Source organism: Rhopalosiphum padi, chromosome 3 (assembly GCF_020882245.1).
Source record: "Rhopalosiphum padi isolate XX-2018 chromosome 3, ASM2088224v1, whole genome shotgun sequence".
NCBI classification, from domain to species: domain Eukaryota; kingdom Metazoa; phylum Arthropoda; class Insecta; order Hemiptera; family Aphididae; genus Rhopalosiphum; species Rhopalosiphum padi.
This window is the reverse complement of record NC_083599.1, coordinates 11,088,600-11,102,596: the sequence shown is the minus strand read 5'-3', so window position 1 is coordinate 11,102,596 and position 13,997 is coordinate 11,088,600. Positions and strand designations below refer to the sequence as shown.

At 26.5% G+C, this 13,997-nt stretch overlaps 1 protein-coding gene across 3 annotated transcripts; it reads right to left on the bottom strand.

Moving 5' to 3' along the window:
• Positions 1-71: 71 nt before the first annotated feature.
• On the bottom strand, positions 72-12,721 carry LOC132927765 (zinc finger protein ubi-d4). Of its 3 annotated transcripts, none has more exons than XM_060992357.1 (11): positions 12,231-12,721; positions 10,587-10,696; positions 10,066-10,254; positions 9,787-9,968; positions 9,485-9,658; positions 8,474-8,558; positions 7,510-7,746; positions 1,196-1,398; positions 990-1,131; positions 819-931; positions 72-751 (listed from the first exon to the last, which is right to left on the bottom strand). In XM_060992357.1, exons 1-11 carry the CDS (start codon positions 12,275-12,277, stop codon positions 623-625), a joined length of 1,611 nt encoding a protein of 536 aa, XP_060848340.1. In that variant the 5' UTR covers positions 12,278-12,721; the 3' UTR covers positions 72-622. The 3 variants fall into 3 exon arrangements, with proteins under 3 accessions (XP_060848340.1, XP_060848341.1, XP_060848342.1); XM_060992358.1 differs by having other exon boundaries at positions 7,558-7,746; positions 12,231-12,719; XM_060992359.1 differs by lacking the exon at positions 7,510-7,746 and having other exon boundaries at positions 12,231-12,719.
• Positions 12,722-13,997: the final 1,276 nt, after the last annotated feature.

Sequence of the window (13,997 nt, the reverse complement as noted above, 5' to 3'; positions counted from 1 at the left end):
ACTTACTAAATAATTGGATACTTAAATATATTGTTGATAGCATTAAATATAAATGAGTTAAACCACATAAATAATGTATGCTTTTAATTATTTATTAATCAAGATCATTATTTTACCTATACATAATGACAATATTTAAAATATAAATTTTGTATTTTGTGTCTTATTCTTAATCACAATTGGGAAATACAATTCAATCAAATTGATTATTTTTAATAGTTGAAAAAAAAAAAATAATAAATGAACTGTAGAAACAAAAAAATTTAATCATTCAATATTGAAAAAAAATCACTTATTATAGTCAATTACACACAATGGTTTAAAAAAAGTAAAAATAATAATAAAAATAATATACTCAAAACAAATTGATGTAAATTATAATTTGAACTAATTTATGTAAACCAAATTTGGCAATTAAAAAATTATAAAAAAATATGATTACAAAAAAAAAACTTAAATTATATAATACTGATTGACCCTAAATATCTAGTGATCAATGGTTGAACTCAAATATATTTAGTAAACACACCTTATGGAATACAATTTGGTTAACTATTCAAGATGACATTTATACAGCTCAAAGGTTCATAAGAAAAAAAAAAGTTTTTTCTGAGGATAGACATTATTTTGAATGGAATTCTTTGATGCACAATTTACAACTCCAGCAACCTTCAGGCGGTGATGTAAGTGGTGGTGTTAAGCAATACACATGATAACCACGGTCACAATCATCACAAAACAAAAGTTGATCCTATTGATGAACAAAAAAAATGATAGCTTTTAAAATATTTTACAAAGTATAAAAACATTATTCTTACATCATTATCTGATGTTCCACAAATTGAACAACATTTGCACTCGATGCACTGCCAACGATATTTTCCAACAGAAATGATCATGTTTGCAGTAAATTGAAGACAGGTTGGATGGCCTAGAAAAACATAAAAAGTTTAGTATATTTAATGAAATAAAATGCAAGACACTTCTACCTGAACGACCACAGTCTGAACAAGAAATCAATATTTCTGGTTGACCAGATTTATTAGATACTTCATCGCCCAAACAAAAATCACAATACGGTGATGGATTTGCAGATTTATTATTGCCTCCAGATTTTGTTTTCGTATATCCCTAAAATATAATAATAGTTATAATACTTTTTTTTTTATTTAAATTTTATAATACAAATTATTACTTCTCTTGAAACTGCTTTATTATGTGATGTTTTTGCTGGAGTAGTAGTTGATGGAAAAGTTGAACTTGCAGTGCTTGAAGCTGCTTCATTTGGGTTTAACGTTACCAGCGGAGAATTGTTTTGATGGTTTGACATTCTAGCTGAAACCCGTTTTGAGTGAGGAGCAGGAGAAGCCACTGGAGTATTGTTGCTGCCTGAAGCACCTGAAACATATTACCATTGATTCGGTCCAATTGTACCTTGACCAAACCGTGCATTTGGGTCTACAAATCACAATGCATACTTCAAATAGTCTTGTAGTAGGGAAGTAATTATTCCCAGAGGTGTGATGCACTGCAACTTGCACAGTTAACTTTATTCCCTACTCTTATAATTTATTATTATTTATATAAAAATAATAATAAAACAATAATATAACATAATAATATAATAATAATAATAAAATTCTATGACTAAATAAAACCAGCTGAAAAACTTAACTATACTAAGTATAACTACAAAAATAAATATAAAGCTATTTTATCTTGTTCCTCCGTCGTAAATCAACATATTATTTTTATATATTAATACACATACACAATTGATGTAGCAATGAAAATATAATATTAAAAATATTTCAACAGTGGTTTTTAATGTTTCACTACTATTGAAAGTTTAATAACTTCAATTTATTACAAATTTAAATAAAAAATTTCATTACTAATTTATTGTAATAATACAATAATAAATAAGTATGAAAAAATTATTCTAAAAAAATACATAATATGTACATATTTAAACATTTTAGGAAGAAAGAAAAGGATTACTATAAAAAATAAAACAATAATTATTTATAACTTTATGGTTTATTTAGATTAAACAATTTGTTATACATAACCCAAAATATGTCCAAGTACAGCACCCCTTGCCTTAATGAATTATATGGACTTAAAATAATCAGAGTATAACTCGGAACTGAACACAAAGGGACAATTTCCAATTTTAAGACAACTCTATAATGTATGATAATAAACTTAGTTATTTAATTTAACTAAAAAAGATATGTGTTTGAAATAATTACTTTATACTACACAACTTTGAATATATTATTTAAAATAAAGTAGAAATTAAACTCGGAGCACTTGCCTATAACAAGTCATCTTAAAAATGGATTTTGTTCAATGAATTATGATTGACCAAACATAATTTAACTTATTTAAAAACAATTAATGACAAATTCACATTCATTGCTCATAACATATGTTTACTCAAAATTAACCACTACCAGGTACGCAGACAATTGTGTTAAAAACAAAAACATATTATGATGTGTATATATATAAATATATTTATGGTTTTAATTATTATTATAGTATTTGAATAACTAAAAATTGTAACATGAAAAATTTAATTATATACTATAAATATAGAAATAGAACTGATTAATTAATGCTTCTTAATCACAAATATTCATCTATTTTATATTATAATTGATTGGTTTTTTTCTCATAAAAAATAGGTGAATTAAAATCACTCATTGGAATAAAAAGGTGACCAATTGATAAAAATACAATTTATAATATTAATGATGCAGGTCAGGCAAATAATATTTTAGTAAAGATAAATATTTATTTTAAAACTTATTTTTACTATATAGACTGTACATATTATTCAAAAATGTATGAAAAATAGGTCCCATTTAAACATCTGTATTATCAACAGTTGAGGTATAATTTTTTTTTCAAATTTTGACTGAAATAAATGATAAAAAAAATATACCCAAGATATTTTATAGGTAATAAGTTTAATTCATTTTGTGAATAAATTATAAATTAATTTGACAAAAGTTGTACTATTCAATATGTAAATATAAATTTCAAAAATGGTAAAACAAAATAAAAATAAGATTGCAAAAACCGACTAGAGAAAACAAATATTACTTAAATAAACAATAAATAATACATTTGATGGATTTAGAATGTATTCATGTTTTACTTTATAAATTAGAAGAAATTGTCATATGAATAAGTAAATTTAAAAAGGAAACTTGTGTTTAACAGATTTGTCTGCATCTTAAAAAAAAATAAAAATCACATTTGTTTGCTATAAATTATATAAAATTGCTTGTAGATGTTTATAAATAGTCAATAAGATATATTAATTTTATTGCTTAAGTTTCAATTTTTTAAGTTTTTTTATTTATTTTATAATCAAATTTAAATTGTTTAAGTTGAACCAATAAAAGATTCAAAGAATTCAAGTATAATGTAACATAGTAAAATAAAAAATTCCGGTACTAAATAAATAATATAATATACTTTTATAACATTTTAACTCTTATGAAAAACTAAGCATCTCATATGCTCTAACGACGATAACATTTGTAATTAAAGAATTCACTATATTCTTTTCTAACTTGCCAATAAATAATAAATAGATGTTTCTTTATCATATTGTAAATTTAAAATAAATAAAAAGTCAACTGCCTAGTTAAATGATTGGTGTAGTTATAAAATATCACATTTTTTTTTTTTTTTAGAATTTACATCATTATAAATTACATAATTATCTATATATTATAATAAATTAAAATTCATATTTGACTGTACAATGGAGGGAAGCTCATGATTTGTCCCAGATTATTTGTGTAATACTGAATTTATAATGTGCTACATATTAAGCATTTATATGCTGATTTAACATGTTTCATAATAAGGCAATAATTATTTAGTAGTACACAAGGAAATATTTATACAAAACATCTATACTAAGTGATTTAATTCAGTACAATATAGGGTTAAAATTCACTAAAATAAGTAGGAATGTCTGATGTCCACAAAATAAAAAAAAAAAAAAACATTTAATTTTAACAAAATAAAACAAATTATAGCTATTAGAGTATTCTATGCTATTGTGATGTTATTATTTTGGTTTAAGGACCGTGGTTAAGTCACTGCCACCAGCATTATTATAATGATAATGTTGCCATAAATTGATGTACACAAGGTATGGCCCAGACCTTCACCACTAAACCCATAAATAATATTTTCTGTCATTCGGGACGTCTGCCACCTCCATCTTATCCTTCAAACAAAAACAAACAAAAAGAGGGGCTTTATTTTATTTTTATTCCTTGAAAATTAATTATGAAATATATGTTTTTGTTTAACGTCACATTCAAGCGCATATGCACTCGCCACACATGCATACACAGAGCTGGGACAAATCATGATTTAAATTTGAAAACAATTTGTATTAATTAGACAAACAAACCAATCATCAACGGACAACGAAATATTCTGATTAAAATAATGAGTTAAATCCTAAATCAATTTGTATTCATTACCAAGGGTTATCAAAGTCGCTGGTAAAGCATTGTCGTTTTAAAGGTTCGATAACTTTTCGAAACATTGTTGGTTCGAAGAGACGGAGCTTAAAATCACAACCCCTTATCCATACAATCAAAGAGACTTTAATATTACAAGCCCACTGAACACTTGTATTAAAGTCTTTTTGATTTTAATTCATGCCCAGCTCTGCATATAAATGAGAGGTACAGGGAAAACACCCCATATCTATAAAATGTTGAATTGAAATTTTGAAAAACTATTAAAATTTTCCCAGTATATTATTAAATTAACTAAATAACTTAGAAGTTATAATAATATACAACAATATGTGTATAGGAAATAATTTAACAATGTTGTTAAATATTTTGAATAAACACAATATACGAATTAATGATATTTTATGTTCATCATTAATATTACTAGTTTCCATGTACCCCTCATAATATGTATACTGTTGATTATGTTGTTAATAAGCAAAAATTACAACATAAATTACAAAGTACAAACTACATAGAAAAATTAAATACTAGTACAAAAATGTTTTTTGTTTATGGCATAAAACGACTAACGCTTACCAAATTTAAATTACATTATTTCTGTGTATGATTATATTAATTGCCTTAGATTTAATTGAATACATATAAATACCAATAATAGCCCACAAATTAAGTATTTGGATAATACAATATTCATAAATATATGGTAGTCATATAAAATACAACTAAAAATAAATTTAAAAGCAAGTCATAATTGAGTTTGTTGAACTATAAAGCCAATCAAAAAACAAATGTATATATATATTTTTGAAAATTAGGTGGTATTATTATGGGATTCAATATAATTGTTTACCATTTAGTTCAGGTAACATCATAATTAGTACCAATTTAAATTGTATACGTTGTTTTAAATCAAACTAAAGAAAAACTGAATACTATTTTAAAATTCAACATTAAATCTTAAGCAATTAAATATTTTAAATAAGTATGTCAACAATACAGTTTAATGCATTAAATAGCATTCACATGCAGTAAAACTTTAAGGTGGTATTTAATTTATAAATACAAAGTTGATTAAGACTCAATAAAATCCAGCTTCAAACTTATGGCCTTAGTTTACTTCACACTACCAATAGAAATGCAATACTATTATTACAATGCTCAAGAAGTCTATATTCATTGTAAGCAAAAACTTTTTATAATTTACTAAATACATATTCAATAGAAAATAATTGTGACACTCGTAAGGGCTAATCACATAAAACAAATATTGGACTATGATCTATACTCAGATTGCATAACATAAACAATATGAATAGAAAGGAAACCCACTGGTAAACAACTAAGAGAGTTATTGCATGCAAAGCAAAAAGCATAAATTATTTTTTTATTTATTTTAATTTATGAAAGTAAATATTTGTTTATCAAAAAATTATGAATTTTTAGATATTTAAAAATAAAATGTTAGAAAAACTCAAAAAAACTAATAATATATTTAATATTTTGAGATTCTATAGTGAATAGTAGATATTTGGATATGATATAAATTAATCATTGAAAACTAATTTTAATCTTAAATGATAAAATTTGAAGAGAAAGGTCTTGTTAAGAATGCGTAACATAACAAATTTATGCTTAACAGTTCATGTTTAATTTTGTTAGTTTTGATATAAGTATAAATTAACTTATTATATTATTATTTAAAACTTGATGGTATAAAAATTATATATGTTGGTATGTCAGTGTTTTACGATAATTGTTTTTGAGCAAGTTATGAGTAGACATAATAAACATTATAATTTTCTTTTTAGCAAGTCACTAAAATATTTAATTATCATACAAATCCTACATTCAAACACAGATAAAGTTCGTACCATTAAGTTTTATAAAAAGTCCATTCTCACTCTAATATTATTAAAAACTACTGAAACTAAGTGTGAACTGTTAAGCCTAGATTTGCAATGTTATGCACTTATAAGACGGCGACAATAAATGCAAGTGTAGCAATCCTCATAAGATAGTATACTAAAATAAAATAAAACCCATGTTATTAAATGTCCTATTATCAAATAATTAAAAGATTTAAAATAACATTAAAAAATAAATAAATGAATCTAACTGAAAACATATGTTAAAGAACATTATGGTTAAAAAATTGATCAAAAAATCACTTAAATAAGATCCAAATTTAATGAAAAACTATTCATTAGTACTTAAATTATAGAATTATTATAGCAATTTTTTTTTAACACTTGCATGAATATGACTAATATTCATACAAACAGATAAAAAACTTTTTTAGTTTGTTCAACAACCATTTTAACTCCAAATATTATAAAACTTCCAACAATAATAAATAGTTTCAACAACCTATTTACAATTATAATGTTAAATATTTCCTATCATAATAACAATATTAAATATTTTTATAAATCATTTTAAAAACAAATAAAAATGTATCAAATTTAAACCACACTATTTTTTAATAAATGTATTAATTATAACATAATAAGATGGGCTGAAGTTACAATCTAGCCTAACTAGGATAAATTCGCCATAAGCATATGTTTTTGACATTGTCAACAACAATGTTTCTGACTATAACTATACCCTAAACTATAACATATCAAATATCTGTAACAATCTTGCAAACAAATTTCCTGACAAACGTATTTTTGGTCTAGATGTCGCTTAAGAATGAAAATACTTAAAAAAATGTTCTAGAGCTTTATATTAAATTAATTTTTTTTTTATAATTCTCTGTAGTACAATAGTTTAAATTAAAAAAAAAATTTTTTGCAATTAATAAAGAAAATGAGGTCAAAATTATTTGATTCTTATCAGATTTCAATGTAAACGAATGCTTATAGATGTTTTGATTTTATTGAAATTTTTTTTTTAAATCAATATGAAAATAGTATAACAAAAGCTAGGGCTAAAGAGCGTGCAGCCAGAAGAATGTTTTTATTTTAAGCGATTTAGTGATTACCAGGGGCATTAAGGAAGGTGACATAACTGTCCTGGAATTTGCTCCAACCTGTTGTAGTTTGTTGTTGTTCAAATGGTTGAGACTGTTGTGTTTGTGGAGACACAGGGGTTGATACTAAACCACTCTCTTGACTGGCCTCTTCATCTGCTACAGGTATATTGGCAGCAGGTTTTTCCTTGTGTGAATGAGTGTAATGATAAGTAAGACCAGGTCGAGTCTTGTAACGAGCTCCACATACTGAAACATTAGCATACGCTAACACCCTCATACAGCCGGAATAATGGTCACGACAAACAAAAACACTCAAACGCAAACAAGTTAAACTAGAGTACTAACACGGTGTGACAACCGCAATACAAATTACAAAATCATAAAAAAAAATCCAAGTAAATATAAAATAATAAGTCTTTAAAATAAATTAAGAAAAGAAATATTTTTTACATAAATAAAACACCATATTTAAGTAAAAAGAATGAACTGTTTATAAAAAAAATGTAACATTTCTAAAAAATAAATCTATAACTCTTTTTTTATTAATGCTCAACCCAAAATACTATTAAGGATAATGACTATAAAACTTTGTTTATGAATTTTTAGACCCTTAAGACTAATATTTAAAATGTTTTTAGTTAGAAATTTTAATAATAATTCTTAGTTTAAAGTTACAATAAATTCAAGTTCTTATTTTATTATACCTGCCTAAAATCAAAGTATGAATCATATTTGTATGAATAATACCACCTCATTGTGCTTTGCTAACACAACATGCATTATGGTATAGTATGCTCATTTGACATAATTGAAATAATTAGGGTAAAAATAAATGCAATAATTTATTGCAAGTTAATGTTTAGGTTATGGTAAAGTTTGTGCACGACTATAAAAATGTTAAAACCACAATAGGTAATAAAAATGACTTAAATAGCATTAACCAAATATAACACAAATGCAAAAATGTACTTACGGTCGCATGCATATGGTTTATCAGGATCTTGAAGATCGATGAAACCACTCATTCCTTTCTTTCTTCCTCTTCCAGATGTTGAACCCTTAATAATAATAAAAAAAATATATAAAATATTAACAATGGCTCATGTCACTTTGCCAAAATTAAAAGCATTTGGTCATATCAATAATAATAATTAGGCTTATATGCAATAAAAATGGTAAAATATAAAAAAAAAAAACAGAAATTTATTAATTTTAATCAGTTTTTATATATTGACATAATAGGTTAAATTTATAAATTATTATTTTTTATGTAAGATATAAACTACAGGCTGTAATTGTGTAGCCTAAATGTACTATAAAATTAAAAATATAAAAAAAAAATGATTTAAATAGCTTAGATAATATGATAAATAGAAATCAGTTCCCTAGTTGTAATAACTTATTATCAGAATAATAATTATTCTAATTTTTTTTTTTTTCTATCAATTTTATAAACGATATACATTATGTTCTAGTGGTTATTATTAAATGTACTAAAATAAGATTTTTATTTAATTATAGATTTATTATATTTAACCTGCCATAAGTCGCATCATTGTTTGTAACACGTGTGGTCGCACACGGTGTTTTTGATCAGTGGTTACGGACTTTAAAAAAAGCTATAAATTCGACAAATAATAATTGACTGTTCTAAATAGTTTTTAAAAATTGGTTAACATGTACATTAAAGGTAACAAAATGCATTAAATAAAGTAAATTACACACAACGACTTATTAGTAAAATAATAAACTCATGGTCTTTAATATCGTGATACGACTCATGGCGGGTTAAACATTTTAAACCTTGGTAAAAGTCAATACATAAATCTGATAAATTTTTTTATACCCAGACATTGCTTCAAGTGGAAATTAATATGATATTTTATATTTAATAAGATTTTTAATTACAATTATATATTTTTATTTATTAAAAATAAAAAAAATATTTATATTTATTTATTGTCAATAATTAATATTTTCTCACTTTTGTACTGCGGCGACCACTTGTACTTTCATTATTTGTACTGTTACGACCAGGCTTTCCACCTTTTCGTCGTTTTCGTTTAGTGTAACTTTCTTCATAGTCATAATCTGAATCTGCATCAGGTTCTTCAAATCCTTCGATTTCTTGCATTTCAAATTCATCATAGTACCATTCCTTAAACAAAAAATGAAATATTCTAATAGCTTTAAAAGAAGTATTTGGATGGTTTGGACCTCAGAAAATGACTGTTTCTAATTTAGTTTCTATCATAATACATAGAACAAATTCTTTTTAATACTTACAGAAGATACTTTAGTGTTTGAACTGTTTTGGTTAGTCTGATCATCTTTAGATACTATAGTATTTGTTCCAAGGCTATCTTTACTATCTTCATTGTTTGAAATTGCATTTTGACTATCCCCAGTATGTAAATCGATATTAAATGAATTAGTTCCATCTCCAGAATCACCACCACTTGCTAAACCTTTTAAATAAAATAATTTAATAATATGAATAAACTATTAAATTATACATTATTTCACAAATAAAATTAATATAGGCAATATTTCTATTTTACTAACCAGATTCTTTACGTCTTCCAGAATTGAATACAGAGGAATTTACAGAACTGGTATTGCAGGTATTTAACAAATATTGTCTTCTTTTCTTTTTCCATCTTTTGGAAGGATATGTATAAACTTGACCATTATTTAACCCGGGCATACGTTGTCTTTCTAGCATTAATAGACTTGAATGTGTTTGAGCTACACCTAATAAATAGGTAATTATAATCATAATTGATTAAATGCATAGTAAATTTTTTTTATTAACTATAGTCTGTTTCATGAGAGAATAAATAATTTTCCGACCAATTTTTGTCTGCGTTCACTCATGCCACTCCACTCTGGGACCGCGTTCAAAAGGCTATAATGGTATGTTTTGACTCAAGTTGGCAAGTTTGGTCATGTTTAGTATGCTTAGAGGAGGAAATAAGGGTTCAGTATTGGCAAAGTCATCAATCGAGATGCGCGAAATGTGATTATCCTCTTATGGAACAGACTATAGAACCATATATTATAATATTTCATAGCCTCATAAGTACCTGTTTGTGTATCTAAAAATGGCATTCTCAATCGCCGTTCTATACATAATCTTGTATTATAATTCACAGAATTCTCAACAGCTTCACGGTACGATAAATCATTAATAAAACTAAAATAATAAATAAAATACTGTATTAGAAAAAATAATTCTTATTTTCATAAGTTATCATTAAATTTTTTTTATATAACATAAATAACTTTGAGATTAACTTTTAGGTACTTTGAAAAAAATATATATATTTTGTAGGGACGTATTTTAGATTTATATATTATTAGATTTCTAGCAGTGTAAAATTAATTAAAAATACCATTTAGCAATGTAATTATGCAAGTTCATTTTAAGTTATACAAGATAAAAAATCCCCTAATTAACTAAAATGGAAAATAATAATCCTTCTAGATCAAAATATTTAATACTAGACATATTAATAAATACAACGTAAACTCTATTATAACGAATTTGAAGGGACCAAAATATTTCTTTCGTTATAGTTTTTGTAATAGAGAGGGTATAAGAATTATATAATAGGTTATCAAGCCAACCATTATAATGTAATATTTATGTTATATAGAGTTTTTTGTTGTAACGAGTTTTGTTATATAGAGTTTTTACTGTATAAATATTTTACATTAGATTTAAAAGTAGTTACAGTGAAAAATTTAATAATTAAAAAATATTTAAATATTTAATACAATTATATTTATTTGTGAACCTAGTAAACGTCAAACAGTGAGGAGTTTCATTTAAAGATAAATTTATAATATTTTAGTGTACTAATTTGTTATCATTAATTTTGTAGGTATGGTTGGTACGGATATAAAAATAAGACATATTAAATATCAATTGATTTTCTTTTTCTTAAAGAGGACTTATGAATTTTACATTGTCATCTTATATCTTATATTACAGTGAATTGACTTATAATGAAACTTAAAGGTAAGAATATTATAATTAGGTATATTTTAGAATATTATGCGTCAGAAAGACAGAAAAACACATTTAGGTACAGTGTCCTCTTAATTGAAAATCAAAAAGTATTAGGTTTCCTAAATAGTAAAATAATTATACGTATTATAATATAATAGTTAATTAAATACCGATTGGTTATTTGTACTAATTAATTGTATGCAATATATATTATAGCATTGTTATATATTATAATATTACAAAATCTATTACAAAAAGCTTGCTTCGTTGTTAAATAAATAAATAATATCCAACTGATGTGTTATAAAAGTTTGGAGTTAATAATTCGGTTAAAATTATTTGCTTATGTAATACTAGGTAATTACATAAAATAAAACTGAATAAAAATTGACGGTCGACTAATTCCTTCTAGTTGTTTACATTTTATTGAATTTTTTTTTTATATACAAATCTTAATGGTTAGCATGTCAAATATAATGCCTTTAATCAAACATAGTAAATGTAACAACATAGTTAGTACATGTATACAACTAGAACAAATCCTTAGCAATAGCGGCCATTAAACAAAAAAAGGTTAAACAGTGCTATAAACAACACTGTGTACATCAAATCATTGACAACACCGACGTTCTTTGTTCGGCGTGTAGAAAGGTAAACACAGATTTTTTGATCCTTGTTAACAAAAACTAAAGAGAAATAGAATATGATAGTTTACCAGGAGACGCTTTTCACGAAATTGGGTTTCATCTCGACGACCGCCATGGTGATGTTCTGTTGTCCCGGAGTGATGGCCACCGCGACGCGTTACGACAGTGGCATATGTGTTGGCGGTAGCTGAACCGGACGCTTTTGGCAATGGCGGGCGTGCAAAGTGTTGCACGCGAATGGGAAAACAATCGGAAAAAATGCAGTTACGAAATCACAAGAACGATCGATCGGTCGAACGGCAAAAACGGAAGCGCCGAACAACGGACGATCGGTGAAGAGGGGGGGGGGACGAGAATCGTGTGTACGTCGAACGCCGAGCGATGGCGTATTGGCCGTCCAATGACCAATATATATGCTGCTGGGCGTACCGTTCGTACGGCGTTTAGGCGTCGGCTTCCTGCGGATCGATCGGCGACGACGGCGTCTGAGCCTGCGTAGTGCGTATAGCTGGTTTAGTGCGTCCGCGTCCGTTGTGACGCGGCGTACCAACATGACGTACAAGAGGCGACTCCTCCGTGACGAACGGATCGTCGTCGTCTTCGTGCGTGCGCGAGCGAGTGCGTGCGTGCGATCTACCTCCAACGAAACACGGCCAACTGGCCCGTTCTCGCTACACGTAGTCGCCGTGTCTCGACCTCACCTCCTCAGACCTCGTGTATACAGCGCATGCCATATTATGACTACAATAAAGTTCTTTAGCCGTGGTACAGCTCTACGACACTCTATCACAGGTCATATAGCTACATAATAACGATTATTAGATACCTACCTGTTGTCCACCGGCTACATAATCCGACTACGTTTATCGCCTACGTATCGCGAGCTGCATTAAAATAATACCCAACAAACACCTAGGTACTCGCACATAAAAAGTCGGTATGTGTATCTAAAATCTGAAAATCATAAACATTTGTGCTTAACCGAAATTTAATGGATAGCTTAAAAAAATTGATCGAGGAAAAATGCACTCATATGTTGCCCAGGTGGCTAGGTACAATTAGATATACAATGTCTACAACACATTTTTAATTTTATAATAAAATAACGTAAGAAAGCGACAAAGCGTAGTGGGTAAATAAGTAAGTTTAATATGTTACATGATTACATCGTTTGACAAAAATGTATAGTTTTATTCATTCAAAAGGTAGAAATTGTATTATTTAATATTTTAAAATAGGTATATAAGCGTCTGAACTGTTTGGAGTTAAAATGTTGACGAAATTGGATATTAAAATGAAAAATAAATCGACACCTAATGATTTTTCCTGAATCGATTTTAGTTTTATTATGTTGTAATTCAAAAAATAATAAACAAAGAGATTTGCGAAATATCTTACAACTATATACAATAATACAATATACCTCTATATTCTACTTACTTACATCACCTATATATGGCTATATATTATGGGCTATTGCTATATACAGTACTTAATGTCTTAGTGCAATTTTTATAGCAAATATTTAGATTAATTTATTTTAAGCTATAGCTGTTGATACTAATAGGCAATAATATACCTACTATATGAAACTTATTCAGACCATTCTAGTCTACTACTTTAACGGACTAGAATAAATAGTTGGTTAACATAAACGTGGTTTTTAATTTTTATTTTAGCCTTTAGGCTATGTTTAATACGTACACAGGAAAATCCATTTAAGAGTGGACAGTGAATGCAAAAATGTGTTTGGTATAAATAAATAATGATGATCAAATTATATATATGTTATCAATGTTCGATGACGAAAAACAATTTCAACTTTCTTTTTTAAA